The sequence below is a fragment of the Cherax quadricarinatus genome, chromosome 23 (genome assembly GCF_038502225.1).
Source record: "Cherax quadricarinatus isolate ZL_2023a chromosome 23, ASM3850222v1, whole genome shotgun sequence".
Lineage (NCBI taxonomy): Eukaryota > Metazoa > Arthropoda > Malacostraca > Decapoda > Parastacidae > Cherax > Cherax quadricarinatus.
This window is the reverse complement of record NC_091314.1, coordinates 19,201,452-19,222,273: the sequence shown is the minus strand read 5'-3', so window position 1 is coordinate 19,222,273 and position 20,822 is coordinate 19,201,452. Positions and strand designations below refer to the sequence as shown.

Here is a 20,822-nt window from a genome sequence, read left to right as displayed (position 1 = left end):
CAATAGAAATATTACTACAGTCTTGAGGACGGATTAATGTTTCTCCTGTTATATCTTAATGAGTTGTCACTAAAACTCTGAGACAAAATGGCACTAGGTACATAAAATGTTCATTATCATTAAGTGGGTATATTAAATTCAGTACATTACTGAATTGTCTTTAGGCATTGCATACAATTACACTGCACAAGTAATGTTACAATTTTTGTTTCACATATGTACCAACACAATAATGTGTCCATGTCACCACAACTTGTGGTGTTAATCATTAGTTTAAGATTTCAATATTAGAAGAGGTAGGATTATTTCACAGAAATGACATTTCAATTAAAATTTCTTATATGTACCAGTAAAACAACAAACATTAAAAAATGCATACTGCATTTTAAAATTTCAGAATGTCATATCTACTAGTATATACTGAGTATTTACAATTATCAAAATTCTCATTTCATACACTTCTCTCAAGATTTGTCAACACACCTATAGATAAAATTACCAATCAGATAATCTACCACTATCAAAAACACTCGTATGTGATTTGTCAAATGGCAATGTCCGTTTTCTCCAGACTGAGCAAGTGCCTCTGGAAATTCTTTTCTTAAACCTTCTCAGAAAGTAGATTGTGGCTGTCATTTTATATCTAAATTTGCATAGGCTGGTAATGGTTGCAGCCCATAAGCCTCCTGTCACATACCCGATTCTGCTATCCCCTCATCATCTGCAAGAGAGAATGAGAAATGAAATATCGAATTAACCTTTTAACTAATATTTTAAATGTTTTCTGTCTGAACTTATGTCAGTTTTGTAGTGAATACACGAGATCACAAAGTTGTTCTACATTCAAAGCATTTATTTATTGAAGAACTAAATAGATCATGAATTACTGAAATATTTTACTATAATAATTTCACAAAGTTAAAAAATAACAGTATGTAAACCAAGCAGAAGCTGTTAATTACCAGTATATAGTTATTGTATGGTACAGTAATCACCTCTGAGCAAAGCCTTACCACATAACTGTGTGCATCAATTATTCTTCACTGTATGTAAGTACACTCACATGATACAACTTAATGCATGAAAATTATTTTGCATACACGAAACAATACATACAAAATGAATCATATTACTAAGCATACATAAATAGTTTGAATGATGAGCATTAAAGACAGGATTTGTTATATGAAACTTCTCTCATTATTAAAATAGATAGATAGATGGGTGCTGTTAAAAATAAAGTGATATGAAATTTTAGTAAACTATTATATGTACATGCTTTTGAAACTTCTTTGTTAGTTATTTCATGCATTGTGTATACTATTATATATTATATTCATGAAAAGTATTATCATTAGTATGGCATCTCCTGTTTTGAGTGTTCTACATAATATATTCATGAAGTGTTAAACTCTTAAGGGTCATATGGCAGCACTGTTTATGAAACATGTTACATTTACTGCTGTGTTTTACAAAGGAGTATTGTACATGGGGTTATGCAGATAAAACTGCTTTTGTATTCAGCAACTTGAAAACAGACTTTTTATACACCAGAAATGGATGTGTAACCATTTTTCACCGAGTCACCTTTCTGTTCTTTCCTCTGGTATGCCCCTGTACTCTGTCATTGTATGCAACATATTCTGTACCAGTGCTAAACACTAGTCAGCTGCCTGATTCACTCAAGGAAAGATCTTGCACTACTGTGAAGATTATATAAATTTAGCATAGATCAACTTGTTTCTATAGAAAAATGGTGACTGATGTCTTTATTACAGGACTATTCAGTCATGTGAAGGGTAACAATTTATTCAGTGTGCATAGCTGAAACACTAGTACATTTTAGTGATGACAAGGAATCATACATGCATGTGGCAGTGAGTGGTGTTGACATGTCAGCTATTTACTTACACGATCACTTAAGTGTTTACTAACATGTTGGCCCTTAGGAAGAAGCCAAGTACATACTAAGCTTGTAAATCTCATAGTCTTACTCTACAACTTCCACCTTTAGATAATTTGTGGATGACAAGACTCAGCCTGATTCTTCAGTTGGTAACAGATGTCTCCCAACCCTCACTATTAAGGATGACGAACTATTTTGAAAATGAATGCTTCCATCTGACTAATTTCAGTTACAGTTAATAGTTATATGAGTAATCATATGGATCAAAGCAAGGAGCACTTGATCACACAAGAATAAGTGATCTTCCTATTCAATTAAAGTGACAGTGAATGAAACTACAGTACAGTAGAGCCCGCTTTATGGCGTTCCGCTAAAATGGACATTTCAAGTTATGTAAGTAAGTTTATTCAGGTATACACAAATACAGTTACTATTATTATTATTATATATTCCTGCACATCCAAAACATTGCTGGGACCTATAAATACTATGTATATATTTCTAGACAATAGTATGTGACTAAGGTAGGTGAAACTGTTCACTTGTCAATGTTTGTGCAGATACAGTGTACTGTGTAGCATACGAGTGAATGTACAGTGGCACCCCGAGTTTCAGCCATAATTATTTCCAGAAGGCTGTTCGAGTGCCGTTACCGAATGAATTTGTTCCCATAAGGAATAATGTAAATTAGATAAGTCCGTTTCAGACCCCCAAAAACACACTTACAAAAGCACTTACAATAATACACTTACATAATTGTTCGGGTTGGGAGCTGTACAAAACTTGGGGTACCACTATATGTACAATATGCATTATATTGGTCTCACAGACCATAAAAGTTACTTGAAAAAAAATAAAATAAAAAATAAAAGAAAAAAGCAGAATAAAAGCAAATAAATGGACCCCCGCATACAGTTGGCATCACATAACATTAAATCCGCATACCGATACATTTTATCGCTAAGATTTTGCCTCGCATATCGCTAAAAAACCCGCTCAACGCTGTTCGTCCGAGACGCGTCTAATGTGCGGCCTGAGCCAGCCTCACATGTTCTGCCGGTGGCATTGTTTACCAGCCAGCCTCCACGGTAACATCCAAGCATACAATCGGAACATTTCGTATTATTACAGTGTTTTTAGTGATTTTATCTGCAAAATAAGTGACCATGGGCCCCAAGAAAGCTTCTAGTGCAACCCTACAGGAATAAGGGTGAGAATTACTATAGAGATGAAGAAAGAGATCATTGCTAAGTATGAAAGTGGAGTGCGTGTCTCCGAGCTGGCCAGGTTGTATAGTAAACCCCAATCAACCATCGCTACTATTGTGTCCAACAAAACAGCAATCAAGGAAGCTGTTCTTGCCAAAGGTTCAACTGTGTTTTTGAAACAGAGATTGCAAGTGATGGAAGATGTTGAGAGACTCTTATTGGTGTGGATAAATGAAAAACAGATAGCAGGAGATAGCATCTCTCAACTGATCATAAGTGAAAAGGCTAGGAAGTTGCATGAGGATTTAATTAAAAAAAATGCCTGCAACTAGTGATGATGTGAGTGAATTTAAGGCCAGCAAAGGTTGGTTTGAGAGATTTAAGAAGCGTAGTGGCATACATAGTGTGATAAGGCATGGTGAGGCTGCCAGTTCGGACCACAAAGCAGCTGAAAAATATGTGCAGGAATTCAAGGAGTACATAGACAGTGAAGGACTGAAACCTGAACAAGTGTTTAATTGTGATGAAACAGGCCTGTTTTGGAAGAAAATGCCAAGCAGGACCTACATTACTCAGGAGGAAAAGGCACTCCCAGGACATAAGCCTATGAAAGACAGGCTTACTCTGTTGATGTGTTCCAATGCTAGTAGTGATTGCAAAGTGAAGCCTTTATTAGTGTATCACTCAGAAACTCCCAGAGCGTTCAGGCAAAAGAATATCCTCAAGGCTAATTTGTGTGTGCTGTGGAAGGCAAACAATAAGGCATGGGTCACTAGGGACTTTTTCTATGACTGGTTACACCATGCATTTGCCCCCAATGTGAAAGATTACCTAACTGAAAAGAAATTAGACCTTAAGTGCCTCCTGGTGTTAGACAATGCCCCTGGTCATCCTACAGACGTGGCAGAGCGACTTTATGGGGACATGAGCTTCATTAAGGTGAAGTTTTTGCCTCCTAATACCACTCCTCTCCTGCAGCCCATGGACCAGCAGGTTATTGCAAACTTCAAAAAACTGTACACAAAAGCTCTGTTTGAAAGGTGCTTTGTAGTGACCTCAGAAACTCAATTGACTCTAAGAGAGTTTTGGAGAGATCACTTTAATATCCTCAATTGTGTAAACCTTATAGGTAAGGCTTGGGAGGGAGTGACTAAGAGGACCTTGAACTCTGCTTGGAAGAAACTGTGGCCAGAATGTGTAGACCAAAGGGATTTTGAAGGGTTTCAGGCTAACCCTGAGAGAAGTATGCCAGTTGAGGAATCCATTGTGGCATTGGGAAAGTCCTTGGGGTTGGAGGTTAGTGGGGATGATGTGGAAGAGTTGGTGGAGGAGGACAATGAAGAACTAACCACTGATGAGCTGCTAGATCAACTTCAACAGCAAGAGGCCAGACCTGAGGAAACTGGTTCGGAGGAGGGGAGAGAGAAATTGAAGAAGTTGCCTACTTCAAAGATTAAGGAAATGTGTGAATGTGGCTTAAAGTGCAAACCTTTTTTAATAACAATCACCCTAACACAGCTATTGCAAGCCGTGCTGGTGACTATTACACTGACAATGTTGTGAACCACTTTAGGAAAGTCATAAAGGAACGAGAGGTACAGGCCACTATTCAAATTCAAATTCAAATTCAAAGTTTATTCTCTATAAGGATTACAATGCTGAGTTTACAGAAATTTGGTTATTGTTTGGTTTAACATGTAGTAAAATTGAGATTACAGAGTGTACCACTAGAACGCTTAGCATGGCTAGGCATTTCGGGCATACTTAGTTTTATTCTTAAATGTAAAATATTACAAATTATGAGGTAAGTTGGTATTATGGCTAAGTGACTAAATACTATTTTGTGAGTTTAGCAGTGTGAATGCTTTTGTTTTGGCACAGTATATAGTTTCAGTATTGGAGTATCACAGGATTCATTATATTAAGACTGAGATTAATATTTCTGTTTATGGTCAAATGAGTGTGCGAGTGTAAGTGTGAACCACCAGGTGGTATTCGTGAAGTTAGTTGACGGGGTGTATCAGGGAGATAAGATGTTTTCTAATGGTAGTTTTGAAGGTGATGAATGTGTCTGCATTTCTAGAGTTCTCAGGTAGGGTATTCCAGATTTTAGGGCCTTTGACATACATTGAATTTTTGTAAAGGTTTAGTCGGACACGGGGAATGTCGTAGAGATGTTTGTTTCTGGTGTTATGCCTGTGGGTTCTGTCACAACTATCAAGAAAGCGTTTAAGGTCAAGGTTGATATTAGAGTTTAAGGCCCTGTAGATATAGATTGCACAGTAGTAAGTGTGGATGTACTGAACTGGGAGTAAGTTTAGATCTTTGAAGAGTGGGGGGGTGTGCTGCCAGGGATGGGATTTAGTGATTATTCTTACTGCAGCTTTTTGTTGGGTTATTATTGGCTTTAGGTGTGTTGCTGCAGTTGATCCCCAAGCACAAATAGCATAGGTGAGGTATGGATAAATAAGCGAGTGGTATAGTGTGAGAAGGGCATTTTGCGGCACGTAGTATCGTATCTTGGAGAGGATCCCAACCGTTTTGGATACTTTTTTGGCTATATGCTGGATATGGGTGCTGAAATTCAGGTTATTGTCAAGGTATAAGCCTAAGAATTTTCCCCCATTATTTCTGGTAATTAGAGTGTTGTCAATCTTAATGTTAATTTGTGCATCTCCTGCTCTGCTACCAAACATAATATAGTAAGTTTTGTCAGTGTTAAGCGTAAGTTTGTTGGCTGTCATCCAAGTCGATATTTTAATCAGCTCCTCATTCACAATGGTGTTAAGGGTGGCAAGATTAGGGTGAGAGATGACATAAGTCGTGTCATCAGCAAAGAGAATGGGTTTTAGGTGTTGGGATACGTTTGGTAGGTCATTGATGTATATGAGGAAGAGCAGGGGACCAAGGACACTTCCCTGCGGAACTCCAGTATCAAGTGGCCGTGTTGCTGATGCTGTGTCTGTAATGGTGACGTACTGATACCTATTAGTAATGTAAGATTTGAAATAAGCAAGCGCATGGCCTCTTATACCGTAGTGGTCAAGTTTGTGGAGTAGGATTTCGTGGTTTACTGTGTCAAAAGCTTTTCTTAGGTCAATAAAAATTCCTAGTGGATATTCCTTATTTTCCAGTGCTGTGTAAAGCAGATCTAGCATTTTTATGATTGCATCATTGGTGCTTTTATTTTTCCTGAATCCAAACTGGCAGGGGTTGAGTATTTTTTGAGCCGTTATAAATGAATACAGTCTCCTGTGCACAAGTTTCTCAAAGATTTTGGATAGCAATGGTAAGTTAGATATTGGCCTATAGTTGTTTAAGTCTGTAGGGTCACCACCTTTATGTATTGGTGTAACCCTTGCCATCTTGAGTAGTTTCGGGAAGGTGCTAGTCTCTATTGACTTGTTAAAAAGTAATGAAATAGCATGCGAAAGGACATGGGCCGCTCGCTTGTACAGTAATGGTGGGACATGAGACAGATTCCCCGAGTTATTTTTAAGTGACTTTATGATCTCAATGACTTCCGTGGGCTCAGTTGGTGCAAGATAGAAGGAATTAGGGAAATTTCCATCTAGGTAGTCCCTGGCATGGGCATTGGTATGTGGGATTTTACTGGCGAGATTAGATCCTATGTTTGAGAAGAAGTCGTTTATCTTGTTAGCTGTGTCAGTGGGATGTAGTGGTGTTTCATTAGGTTTAGTTAGGACAATATTCTTGGTTTTTCTCAGTTTGTGGGTCCCTAGAATCTGAGAGAGTGTTTTCCAGGTCTTTTTTATATCTCCTCTAGTGTCTGTGAATCTACTGGAGTAGTATAGTTGTTTGGCTTTTTTTATTACTTTGGTGAGAGCTGATGAATAGTGTTTAAGAATATCTTTGTGTATTAAGCCCTGTCTATATTGCTTTTCATATTGGTGTTTCTTGTCAATGGATTTCAGAATGGTGCTGTTTAGCCATGGGCAACCAAGCCGTTTGTTGCCAGTTACTCTGAAGCTGGTCCTAGTGGCATTAAAAGAAGAAGGGAAGTAACCCCAGAAAAGGACTTGACACCAAGTCTTAATGGAAGGGGATTCCCCTTCTAAACACTAAGACTCTCTCCTTCTCCCATCCCATCAATCATCACCAGATCTTCAATAAAGGTAAGTGTCATGTAACTGTGCATGTATTTTTCAGTTTGTGTGTATTAAAATTAATATTTCATGTGTTAAAATTTTTTTTTTTCATACTTTGGGGGGTCTTGCATGGATTAATTTGATTTCCATTATTTCTTATGGGGAAAATTCATTCGCATAACGATAATTTCGCATAACAATGAGCTCTCAGGAATGGATTAATATCGTTATGCGGGGGTCCACTGTATAATATTACCGAGTGACCTGCAGTCAGCTATGTTGCCGTAAGCGGTTCACTTTCTGTCAGCTTCATGCCTCTATATCTCGGTAAGTACTGATCGCAATTTTTTTTTTTTTTTTTTGGCCTATAACACTATAGGTAGTAGGTTGGTAGACAGCAACCACCCAGGGAAGTACTACCGTCCTGCCAGATGACTGTGAAACAAAAACCTGTAACTGTTTTGCATGATGGTAGGATTGCTGGTTTCTTTTTCTGTCTCATAAACACGCTAAGATAACAGGGATATCTTGCTACTCCTACTTACACTTTGGTCACACTTCACAGACACGCACATTCATATATATATATACATACATCTATGTTTTTCTCCTTTTTCTAAATAGCTCTTGTTCTTTTTTATTTCTTCTATTGTCCATGGGGAAGTGGAAAAGAATCTTTCCTCCGTAAGCCATGCGTGTCGTATGAGGCGACTAAAATGCCGGGAGCAATGGGCTAGTAACCCCTTCTCCTGTATACAATTACTAAAAAAGAGAAGAAGAAAAACTTTATAAAACTGGGTTGCTTAAATGTGCGTGGATGTAGTGCGGATGACAAGAAACAGATGATTGCTGATGTTATGAATGAAAAGAAGTTGGATGTCCTGGCCCTAAGCGAAACAAAGCTGAAGGGGGTAGGAGAGTTTCAGTGGGGGGAAATAAATGGGATTAAATCTGGAGTATCTGAGAGAGTTAGAGCAAAGGAAGGGGTAGCAGTAATGTTAAATGATCAGTTATGGAAGGAGAAAAGAGAATATGAATGTGTAAATTCAAGAATTATGTGGATTAAAGTAAAGGTTGGATGCGAGAAGTGGGTCATAATAAGCGTGTATGCACCTGGAGAAGAGAGGAATGCAGAGGAGAGAGAGAGATTTTGGGAGATGTTAAGTGAATGTATAGGAGCCTTTGAACCAAGTGAGAGAGTAATTGTGGTAGGGGACTTGAATGCTAAAGTAGGAGAAACTTTTAGAGAGGGTGTGGTAGGTAAGTTTGGGGTGCCAGGTGTAAATGATAATGGGAGCCCTTTGATTGAACTTTGTATAGAAAGGGGTTTAGTTATAGGTAATACATATTTTAAGAAAAAGAGGATAAATAAGTATACACGATATGATGTAGGGCGAAATGACAGTAGTTTGTTGGATTATGTATTGGTAGATAAAAGACTGTTGAGTAGACTTCAGGATGTACATGTTTATAGAGGGGCCACAGATATATCAGATCACTTTCTAGTTGTAGCTACACTGAGAGTAAAAGGTAGATGGGATACAAGGAGAATAGAAGCATCAGGGAAGAGAGAGGTGAAGGTTTATAAACTAAAAGAGGAGGCAGTTAGGGTAAGATATAAACAGCTATTGGAGGATAGATGGGCTAATGAGAGCATAGGCAATGGGGTCGAAGAGGTATGGGGTAGGTTTAAAAATGTAGTGTTAGAGTGTTCAGCAGAAGTTTGTGGTTACAGGAAAGTGGGTGCAGGAGGGAAGAGGAGCGATTGGTGGAATGATGATGTAAAGAGAGTAGTAAGGGAGAAAAAGTTAGCATATGAGAAGTTTTTACAAAGTAGAAGTGATGCAAGGAGGGAAGAGTATATGGAGAAAAAGAGAGAAGTTAAGAGAGTGGTGAAGCAATGTAAAAAGAGAGCAAATGAGAGAGTGGGTGAGATGTTATCAACAAATTTTGTTGAAAATAAGAAAAAGTTTTGGAGTGAGATTAACAAGTTAAGAAAGCCTAGAGAACAAATGGATTTGTCAGTTAAAAATAGGAGAGGAGAGTTATTAAATGGAGAGTTAGAGGTATTGGGAAGATGGAAGGAATATTTTGAGGAATTGTTAAATGTTGATGAAGATAGGGAAGCTGTGATTTCGTGTATAGGGCAAGGAGGAATAACATCTTGTAGGAGTGAGGAAGAGCCAGTTGTGAGTGTGGGGGAAGTTCGTGAGGCAGTAGGTAAAATGAAAGGGGGTAAGGCAGCCGGGATTGATGGGATAAAGATAGAAATGTTAAAAGCAGGTGGGGATATAGTTTTGGAGTGGTTGGTGCAATTATTTAATAAATGTATGGAAGAGGGTAAGGTACCTAGGGATTGGCAGAGAGCATGCATAGTTCCTTTGTATAAAGGCAAAGGGGATAAAAGAGAGTGCAAAAATTATAGGGGGATAAGTCTGTTGAGTGTACCTGGTAAAGTGTATGGTAGAGTTATAATTGAAAGAATTAAGAGTAAGACGGAGAATAGGATAGCAGATGAACAAGGAGGCTTTAGGAAAGGTAGGGGGTGTGTGGACCAGGTGTTTACAGTGAAACATATAAGTGAACAGTATTTAGATAAGGCTAAAGAGGTCTTTGTGGCATTTATGGATTTGGAAAAGGCGTATGACAGGGTGGATAGGGGGGCAATGTGGCAGATGTTGCAAGTGTATGGTGTAGGAGGTAGGTTACTGAAAGCAGTGAAGAGTTTTTACGAGGATAGTGAGGCTCAAGTTAGAGTATGTAGGAAAGAGGGAAATTTTTTCCCAGTAAAAGTAGGCCTTAGACAAGGATGTGTGATGTCACCGTGGTTGTTTAATATATTTATAGATGGGGTTGTAAGAGAAGTAAATGCGAGGGTCTTGGCAAGAGGCGTGGAGTTAAAAGATAAAGAATCACACACAAAGTGGGAGTTGTCACAGCTGCTCTTTGCTGATGACACTGTGCTCTTGGGAGATTCTGAAGAGAAGTTGCAGAGATTGGTGGATGAATTTGGTAGGGTGTGCAAAAGAAGAAAATTAAAGGTGAATACAGGAAAGAGTAAGGTTATGAGGATAACAAAAAGATTAGGTGATGAAAGATTGAATATCAGATTGGAGGGAGAGAGTATGGAGGAGGTGAACGTATTCAGATATTTGGGAGTGGACGTGTCAGCGGATGGGTCTATGAAAGATGAGGTGAATCATAGAATTGATGAGGGAAAAAGAGTGAGTGGTGCACTTAGGAGTCTGTGGAGACAAAGAACTTTGTCCTTGGAGGCAAAGAGGGGAATGTATGAGAGTATAGTTTTACCAACGCTCTTATATGGGTGTGAAGCGTGGGTGATGAATGTTGCAGCGAGGAGAAGGCTGGAGGCAGTGGAGATGTCATGTCTGAGGGCAATGTGTGGTGTGAATATAATGCAGAGAATTCGTAGTTTGGAAGTTAGGAGGAGGTGCGGGATTACCAAAACTGTTGTCCAGAGGGCTGAGGAAGGGTTGTTGAGGTGGTTCGGACATGTAGAGAGAATGGAGCGAAACAGAATGACTTCAAGAGTGTATCAGTCTGTAGTGGAAGGAAGGCGGGGTAGGGGTCGGCCTAGGAAGGGTTGGAGGGAGGGGGTAAAGGAGGTTTTGTGTGCGAGGGGCTTGGACTTCCAGCAGGCATGCGTGAGCGTGTTTGATAGGAGTGAATGGAGACAAATGGTTTTTAATACTTGACGTGCTGTTGGAGTGTGAGCAAAGTAACATTTATGAAGGGATTCAGGGAAACCGGCAGGCCGGACTTGAGTCCTGGAGATGGGAAGTACAGTGCCTGCACTCTGAAGGAGGGGTGTTAATGTTGCAGTTTAAAAACTGTAGTGTAAAGCACCCTTCTGGCAAGACAGTGATGGAGTGAATGATGGTGAAAGTTTTTCTTTTTCGGGCCACCCTGCCTTGGTGGGAATCGGCCGGTGTGATAATAAAAAAAAAAAAAAAAAAAAAAAATAACACTGTAGGTAGTAGGTTGGTAGACAGCAACCACCCAGGGAAGTACTACCGTCCTGCCAGATGACTGTGAAACAGAAACCTGTAACTGTTTTGCATGATGGTAGGATTGCTGGTTTCTTTTTCTGTCTCATAAACACGCTAGATAACAGGGATATCTTGCTACTCCTACTTACACTTTGGTCACACTTCACAGACACGCACATGCATATATATATATACATACATCTAGGTTTTTCTCCTTTTTCTAAATAGCTCTTGTTCTTCTTTATTTCTTCTATTGTCCATGGGGAAGTGGAAAAGAATCTTTCCTCCGTAAGCCATGTGTGTCGTATGAGGCGACTAATATGCCGGGAGCAATGGGCTAGTAACCCCTTCTCCTGTAGACATTTACTAAAAAAGAGAAGAAGAAAAACTTTATAAAACTGGGATGCTTAAATGTGCGTGGATGTAGTGCGGATGACAAGAAACAGATGACTGCTGATGTTATGAATGAAAAGAAGTTGGATGTCCTGGCCCTAAGCAAAACAAAGCTGAAGGGGGTAGGGGAGTTTCAGTGGGGGGAAATAAATGGGATTAAATCTGGAGTATCTGAGAGAGTTAGAGCAAAGGAAGGGGTAGCAGTAATGTTAAATGATCAGTTATGGAAGGAGAAAAGAGAATATGAATGTGTAAATTCAAGAATTATGTGGATTAAAGTAAAGGTTGGATGCGAAAAGTGGGTCATAATAAGTGTGTATGCACCTGGAGAAGAGAGGAATGTAGAGGAGAGAGAGAGATTTTGGGAGATGTTAAGTGAATGTATAGGAGCCTTTGAACCAAGTGAGAGAGTAATTGTGGTAGGGGACCTGAATGCTAAAGTAGGAGAAACTTTTAGAGAGGGTGTGGTAGGTAAGTTTGGGGTGCCAGGTGTAAATGATAATGGGAGCCCTTTGATTGAACTTTGTATAGAAAGGGGTTTAGTTATAGGTAATACATATTTTAAGAAAAAGAGGATAAATAAGTATACAAGATATGATGTAGGGCGAAATGACAGTAGTTTGTTGGATTACGTACTGGTAGATAAAAGACTGTTGAGTAGACTTCAGGATGTACATGTTTATAGAGGGGCCACAGATATATCAGATCACTTTCTAGTTGTAGCTACACTGAGAGTAAAAGGTAGATGGGATACAAGGAGAATAGAAGCATCAGGGAAGAGAGAGGTGAAGGTTTATAAACTAAAAGAGGAGGCAGTTAGGGTAAGATATAAACAGCTATTGGAGGATAGATGGGCAAATGAGAGCATAGGCAATGGGGTCGAAGAGGTATGGGGTAGGTTTAAAAATGTAGTGTTAGAGTGTTCAGCAGAAGTTTGTGGTTACAGGAAAGTGGGTGCGGGAGGGAAGAGGAGCGATTGGTGGAATGATGATGTAAAGAGAGTAGTAAGGGAGAAAAAGTTAGCATATGAGAAGTTTTTACAAAGTAGAAGTGATGCAAGGAGGGAAGAGTATATGGAGAAAAAGAGAGAGGTTAAGAGAGTGGTGAAGCAATGTAAAAAGAGAGCAAATGAGAGAGTGGGTGAGATGTTATCAACAAATTTTGTTGAAAATAAAAACAAGTTTTGGAGTGAGATTAACAAGTTAAGGAAGCCTAGAGAACAAATGGATTTGTCAGTTAAAAATAGGAGAGGAGAGTTATTAAATGGAGAGTTAGAGGTATTGGGAAGATGGAGGGAATATTTTGAGGAATTGTTAAATGTTGATGAAGATAGGGAAGCTGTGATTTCGTGTATAGGGCAAGGAGGAATAACATCTTGCAGGAGTGAGGAAGAGCCAGTTGTGAGTGTGGAGGAAGTTCGTGAGGCAGTAGGTAAAATGAAAGGGGGTAAGGCAGCCGGGATTGATGGGATAAAGATAGAAATGTTAAAAGCAGGTGGGGATATAGTTTTGGAGTGGTTGGTGCAATTATTTAATAAATGTATGGAAGAGGGTAAGGTACCTAGGGATTGGCAGAGAGCATGCATAGTTCCTTTGTATAAAGGCAAAGGGGATAAAAGAGAGTGCCAAAATTATAGGGGGATAAGTCTGTTGAGTATACCTGGTAAAGTGTATGGTAGAGTAATTATTGAAAGAATTAAGAGTAAGACGGAGAATAGGATAGCAGATGAACAAGGAGGCTTTAGGAAAGGTACGGGGTGTGTGGAGCAGGTGTTTACAGTGAAACATATAAGTGAACAGTATTTAGATAAGGCTAAAGAGGTCTTTGTGGCATTTATGGATTTGGAAAAGGCGTATGACAGGGTGGATAGGGGGGCAATGTGGCAGATGTTGCAGGTGTATGGTGTAGGAGGTAGGTTACTGAAAGCAGTGAAGAGTTTTTACGAGGATAGTGAGGCTCAAGTTAGAGTATGTTGGAAAGAGGGAAATTATTTCCCAGTAAAAGTAGGCCTTAGACAAGGATGTGTGATGTCACCGTGGTTGTTTAATATATTTATAGATGGGGTTGTAAGAGAAGTGAATGTGAGGGTCTTGGCAAGAGGCGTGGAGTTAAAAGATAAAGAATCACACATAAAGTGGGAGTTGTCACAGTTGCTCTTTGCTGATGACACTGTGCTCTTGGGAGATTCTGAAGAGAAGTTGCAGAGATTGGTGGATGAATTTGGTAGGGTGTGCAAAAGAAGAAAATTAAAGGTGAATACAGGAAAGAGTAAGGTTATGAGGATAACAAAAAGATTAGGTGATGAAAGATTGGATATCAGATTGGAGGGAGAGAGTATGGAGGAGGTGAATGTATTCAGATATTTGGGAGTGGATGTGTCAGCGGATGGGTCTATGAAAGATGAAGTGAATCATAGAATTGATGAGGGGAAAAGGGTGAGTGGTGCACTTAGGAGTCTGTGGAGACAAAGAACTTTGTCCTTGGAGGCAAAGAGGGGAATGTATGAGAGTATAGTTTTACCAACGCTCTTATATGGGTGTGAAGCATGGGTGATGAATGTTGCAGCGAGGAGAAGGCTGGAGGCAGTGGAGATGTCATGTCTGAGGGCAATGTGTGGTGTGAATATAATGCAGAGAATTCGTAGTTTGGAAGTTAGGAGGAGGTGCGGGATTACCAAAACTGTTGTCCAGAGGGCTGAGGAAGGGTTGTTGAGGTGGTTCGGACATGTAGAGAGAATGGAGCGAAACAGAATGACTTCAAGAGTGTATCAGTCTGTAGTGGAAGGAAGGCGGGGTAGGGGTCAGCCTAGGAAAGGTTGGAGGGAGGGGGTAAAGGAGGTTTTGTGTGCGAGGGGCTTGGACTTCCAACAGGCATGCGTGAGCGTGTTTGATAGGAGTGAATGGAGACAAATGGTTTTTAATACTTGACGTGCTGTTGGAGTGTGAGCAAAGTAACATTTATTAAGGGGTTCAGGGAAACCGGCAGGCCGGACTTGAGTCCTGGAGATGGGAAGTACAGTGCCTGCACTCTGAAGGAGGGGTGTAAATGTTGCAGTTTAAAAACTGTAGTGTAAAGCACCCTTCTGGCAAGACAGTGATGGAGTGAATGATGGTGAAAGTTTTTCTTTTTTGGGCCACCCTGCCTTGGTGGGAATCGGCCAGTGTGATAATAAAAAAAAAAAAAAAAACACTTAGAAAAATATTCTTAAGATTTTGGCAAGAAAAATTTTTTTTTTTTTTTTTGAATATTTTTCGACCCCAGTGGGAGTTTAGGGTCAAGGCTTTCGACCCTCAAAGAGTTAAATGTCATAGTATATTATGTGTGGGTGGCGTGTCCTGGCTGACTACCATACCTCCTACCTTCGTACAAATATTTATATATTACTATATTACTCACCTCTCACCCTACATTAAGACTACAAATATTTTAAAGCAAGTAATTAGTGTACTGCGTGTGTACAGTAGACCCTTGGTTTTCGTGAGTCTCAGTTTTCGTGAATTTTGGTTATCAGCAACTTTTTTTGTTTAAATACGTATAGCCTTGGTTTTCGTGATTTCCATTGGATATCGGTGGTCATATGGTACGTGTCCCAGTGGCCCCACGCACACAAAGCCTCCCACAGATGCATTCAAGAGTCAGTCTGGCACTGTTTCTTGGCAAGTGAGCATCACCCCCCGTGTTCATACAAAACATTTCGTAATAATCCATATTTTTTTGTGTTTGCAACTGCTGAATAAGTCACTGTGGGCCCAAAGAAAGCTCCTAGTGTCCAAGAGAAGGATTTTGAAGGGCTTGGGGCTGAGCCTGTTGACCCTACGCCTGTTGTGGAATGTATTGTGGCATTGGGGAATTCCATGGAGTTGGATGTGAGTGGCCAGGATGTGGAAGAGTTGGTGGAGGACCACAGTGAAGAGCTAACCACTGAAGAGCTGCAAGAGCTTCATCTGCAACAGCAACAGACCACAGCTGAGGAAACTGCTTCACAGGAGGAGGAAGAGAGAGGGAAGAAGGTGCCTTCTTCAAAGAGTAAGGACATTTCTGCAAAGTGGAGTGAGGTGCAAACGTTTATGGAGGAACATCACCCTAACAAAGCTGTTGTAGGCTGTGCATGTGACATGTTCAATGACAATGCCTTGTCCCATTTTAGGCAAATCTTAGAGATGCCAGAAACAGAGCTTTCTGGAACAATGTTTTGAGTGACAAGAGTCTAGTGACTCTCAAGCTGGTCCTAATGCCATTAAAAAACAAAGAAGGGAAGTAACCCTGGATAAGGACTCAGTACCTAAAGTCTTTATGGAAGGAGATTCCCCTTCCAAACAATAGTAACTTTTCCTCCCTCTCCCTTTCTCCCGTCTTCCATACACCAACAAGAGCCTTTAATAAAGGTAAGTGTGATGTTATTATTGCTTTATATTGATTTGTCATTCATTTATAGTAGTAGGTTGGTAGACAGCAACCACCCAGGGAGGTACTACCGTCCTGCCAAGTGAGTGTAAAACGAAAGCCTGTAATTGTTTTACATGATGGTAGGATTGCTGGTGTCTTTTGTCTGTCTCATAAATATGCAAGATTACAGGTACGTCTTGCTACTTCTACTTACACTTAGGTCACACTACACATACATGTACATGTTTATTTATACACACTCATCTGAGTTTTCTTTGATTTTATCTTAATAGTTCTTGGTCTCATTACTTTTCCTTTTATATCCATGGGGAAGTGGAATAAGAATCTTTCCTCCGTAAGCCATGCGTGTCGTAAAAGTCAACTAAAATGCCGGAAACAATGGGCTAGTAACCCCTTTTCCTGTAAAGATTACTAAAAAGAATAAGAAGAAAATTGTCAAAGTGGGAAGTCTGAATGTGCGTGGATGTTGTGCAAATGATAAGAAAGAGATGATTGTGGATGTTATGAATGAGAAGAAACTGGATGTCCTGGCTTTAAGTGAAACAAAGCTGAAGGGGGTGGGAGAGTTTCAATGGAGAGGAATAAATGGTATTAGGTCAGGGGTTTCAAATAGAGTTAGATCTAAAGAAGGAGTAGCAATAATGTTGAAGGATAAGCTATGGCAGGAAAAGAGGGACTACAAATGCATAAATTCAAGGATTATGTGGAGTAAAATAAAGATTGGATGTGAAAAGTGGGTTATAGTAAGCGTATATGCACCTGGAGAAGAGAGAAGTGTAGAGGAGAGAGAGAGATTCTGGGAAATGTTGAGTGAATGAGTGGGGAGTTTTGAATCAAGTGTGAGAGTAATGGTGGTTGGGGATTTCAATGCTAAAGTGGGTAAAAATGTTATGGAGGGAGTAGTAGGTAAATTTGGGGTGCCAGGGGTAAATGTAAATGGGGAGCCTTTAATTGAGCTATGTGTAGAAAGAAATTTGGTAATAAGTAATACATATTTTATGAAAAAGAGGATAAATAAATATACAAGGTATGATGTAGCACGTAATGAAAGTAATTTGTTAGATTATGTATTGGTGGATAAAAGGTTGATGGGTAGGCTACAGGATGTACATGTTTATAGAGGGGCAACTGATATATCAGATCATTATTTAGTTGTAGCTACAGTTAGAGTAAGAGGTAGATGGGAAAAGAGGAAGGTGGCAACAACAAGTAAGAGGGAGGTGAAAGTGTATAAACTAAGGGAGGAGGAAGTTCGGGCGAGATATAAGCGACTATTGGCAGAAAGGTGGGCTAGTGCAAAGATGAGTAGTGGGGGGGTTGAAGAGGGTTGGAATAGTTTTAAAAATGCAGTATTAGAATGTGGGGCAGAAGTTTGTGGTTATAGGAGGGTGGGGGCAGGAGGAAAGAGGAGTGATTGGTGGAATGATGAAGTAAAGGGTGTGATAAAAGAGAAAAAGGTAGCTTACGAGAGGTTTTTACAAAGCAGAAGTGTTATAAGAAGAGCAGAGTATATGGAGAGTAAAAGAAAGGTGAAGAGAGTGGTGAGAGAGTGCAAAAGGAGATCAGATGAAAGAGTGGGAGAGGCACTGTCAAGAAATTTTAATGAAAATAAGAAAAAATTTTGGAGTGAGTTAAACAAGTTAAGAAAGCCTAGGGAAAGTATGGATTTGTCCGTTAAAAACAGAGTAGGGGAGTTAGTAGATGGGGAGAGGGAGGTATTAGGTAGACGGCGAGAATATTTTGAGGAACTTTTAAATGTTGAGGAAGAAAGGGAGGCGGTAATTTCATGCACTGGCCAGGGAGGTATACCATCTTTTAGGAGTGAAGAAGAGCAGAATGTAAGTGTTGTGGAGGTACATGAGGCATTACGTAGAATGAAAGGGGGTAAAGCAGCTGGAACTGATGGGATTATGACAGAAATGTTAAAAGCAGGGGGGGATATAGTGTTGGAGTGGTTGGTACTTTTGTTTAATAAATGTATGAAAGAGGGGAAGGTACCTAGGGATTGGCGGAGAGCATGTATAGTCCCTTTATATAAAGGGAAAGGGGACAAAAGAGATTGTAAAAATTATAGAGGAATAAGTTTACTGAGTATACCAGGAAAAGTATACGGTAGAGTTATAATTGAAAGAATTAGAGGTAAGACAGAATGTAGAATTGCGGATGAGCAAGGAGGCTTCAGTGGGTAGGGGATGTGTAGATCAAGTGTTTACACTGAAGCATATATGTGAACAGTATTTAGATAAAGGTAGGGAAGTTTTTATTGCATTTATGGATTTAGAAAAGGCATATGATAGAGTGGATAGAGGAGCAATGTGGCAGATGTTGCAAGTTTATGGAATAGGTGGTAAGTTACTAAATGCTGTAAAGAGCTTTTATGAGGATAGTGAGGCTCAGGTTAGGGTGTGTAGAAGAGAGGGAGAATATTTCCCGGTAAAAGTAGGTCTTAGACAGGGATGTGTAATGTCACCATGGTTGTTTAATATATTTATAGATGGGGTTGTAAAAGAAGTAAATGCTAGGGTGTTCGGGAGAGGGGTGGGGCTAAATTATGGGGAATCAAATTCAAAATGGGAATTGACACAGTTACTTTTTGCTGATGATACTGTGCTTATGGGAGATTCTAAAGAAAAATTGCAAAGGTTAGTGGATGAGTTTGAGAATGTGTGTAAAGGTAGAAAGTTGAAAGTGAACATAGAAAAGAGTAAGGTGATGAGGGTATCAAATGATTTAGATAAAGAAAAATTGGATATCAAATTGGGGAGGAGGAATATGGAAGAAGTGAATGTTTTCAGATACTTGGGAGTTGACGTGTCGGCAGATGGATTTATGAAGGATGAGGTTAATCATAGAATTAATGAGGGAAAAAAGGTGAGTGGTGCATTGAGGTATATGTGGAGTCAAAAAACGTTATCTATGGAGGCAAAGAAGGGAATGTATGAAAGTATAGTAGTACCAACACTCTTATATGGATGTGAAGCTTGGGTGGTAAATGCAGCAGCGAGGAGACAGTTGGAGGCAGTGGAGATGTCCTATCTAAGGGCAATGTGTGGTGTAAATATTATGCAGAAAATTCGGAGTGTGGAAATTAGGAGAAGGTGTGGAGTTCATAAAAGCATTAGTCAGAGGGCAGAAGAGGGGTTGTTGAGGTGGTTTGGTCATTTAGAGAGAATGGATCAAAGTAGAATGACATGGAAAGCATATAAATCTATAGGGGAAGGAAGGAGGGGTAGGGGTCATCCTCGAAAGAGTTGGAAAGAGGGGGTAAAGGAGGTTTTATGGGCGAGGGGCTTGGACTTCCAGCAAGCGTGCATGAGCGTGTTAGATAGGAGTGAATGGAGACGAATGATACTTGGGACCTGACGATCTGTTGGAGTGTGAGCAGGGATTACTAATATTTAGTGAAGGGATTCAGGGAAACTGGTTGTTTTCATATAATCGGACTTGAGTCCTGGAAATGGGAAGTACAATGCCTGCACTTTAAAGAAGGGGTTTGGGATATTGGCAGTTTGGAGGGATATGTTGTGTATCTTTATACGTATATGCTTCTAAACTGTTGTATTCTGAGCACCTCTGCAAAAGCAGTGATAATGTGCGAGTGTGGTGAAAGTGTTGAATGATGATGAAAGTATTTTCTTTTTGGGGATTTTCTTTCTTTTTTGGGTCACCCTGCCTTGGTGGGAGACGGCCGACTTGTTGAGAAAAAAAAAAAAACATATATATATATATATATATGCGCGCATGCTTGTACATGTATGTGTAGTGTGACCTAAGTGTAAGAAAGTAGCAAGACGTACGTGAAATCTTGCATGTTTATGAGACAGAAAAAAAGACACCAGCAATCCTGCCATAATGTAAAACAATTACAGGTTTACATTTTACACTCACTTGGCAGGATGGTAGTACCTCCCTGGGCGGTTGCTGTCTACCAACCTACTACCTAGGCTAACTTAATATATGTTAGTGTAAACTTGTTATCTGGCATTTACATGCATTTATAAGTGGAAAAAAACGGTGTTCTGCTTTCTGGCAGTAGCCTGGAACCTAGTCTGCCGTATGAGTGGGGCCCTACTGTACAGTTGTTATAGGAATACAGTACGTGGAAAGAGCCTGATTATGCACAGCATTCTGGACAGTTTTAAACCAACTTAATACTACTAGACAGTGTACAATTGAGTTTAGATTATATGAATGCTATGTTGTACAGTATATATTACTTTTAACATATAACTTTTGTATTTTTGCAACAGTTAATAGAGAATGGAGAGAAATTTTGGTTATAACAAATATAGAATTATAATGGTCACATTGACAATATGTAAATATGTGCATGAATACTGATCAAATCTGGTTAAACAGGGTGCAATTGATAAAATGAACATTTATATATGGTACTTCATCTATGCAATATTTACATCAGATTTAGGAGGTGCTTTTTAACAATATTTTTTAAGTAGATGGCAGACAGGGAAATTTTTGCATTTTCTGGTAAGGAGTTCAATATTTTAGAGCTTTTTATTTGCATAAAGTTCCAAACAAATTGATTTGAACATGTGCTATATCAAAGAGATACTTGTTTCAAGTACTCCATCTGTGTTCTGTTGCAAACCTTTAGGAAGAGTCAGAGTGCTAGGTTGATATTCATATTAGGTGTCCTGTATATAATATGCATAGTAGGAGGTGTGAATTTTTATTTGTTGAGCAACATTTAGACTTACGAAATGGTGGTGTGTGTTGTCTGGAACCTGACTGAGTGATCATGCTAACAGGTTGAGCAATACAAACTAGT

General features: G+C 39.5%; 1 protein-coding gene across 2 annotated transcripts in view; it reads right to left on the bottom strand.

The window, feature by feature from the left end:
* Positions 1 to 464: 464 nt before the first annotated feature.
* Positions 465 to 20,822, bottom strand: part of LOC128685746 (tyrosine-protein phosphatase 10D-like) — a 506,322-nt gene continuing 485,964 nt past the window's right edge. The window contains exon 29 of one of the 2 annotated variants that reach the window (XM_053772367.2): positions 465 to 721. In XM_053772367.2, coding sequence (XP_053628342.2) covers positions 690 to 721 — 32 coding nt within the window. In that variant the 3' untranslated portion in view covers positions 465 to 689. The remainder of the gene's footprint in view (positions 722 to 20,822) is intronic. The other variant, XM_070087994.1, reaches the window with a different exon arrangement.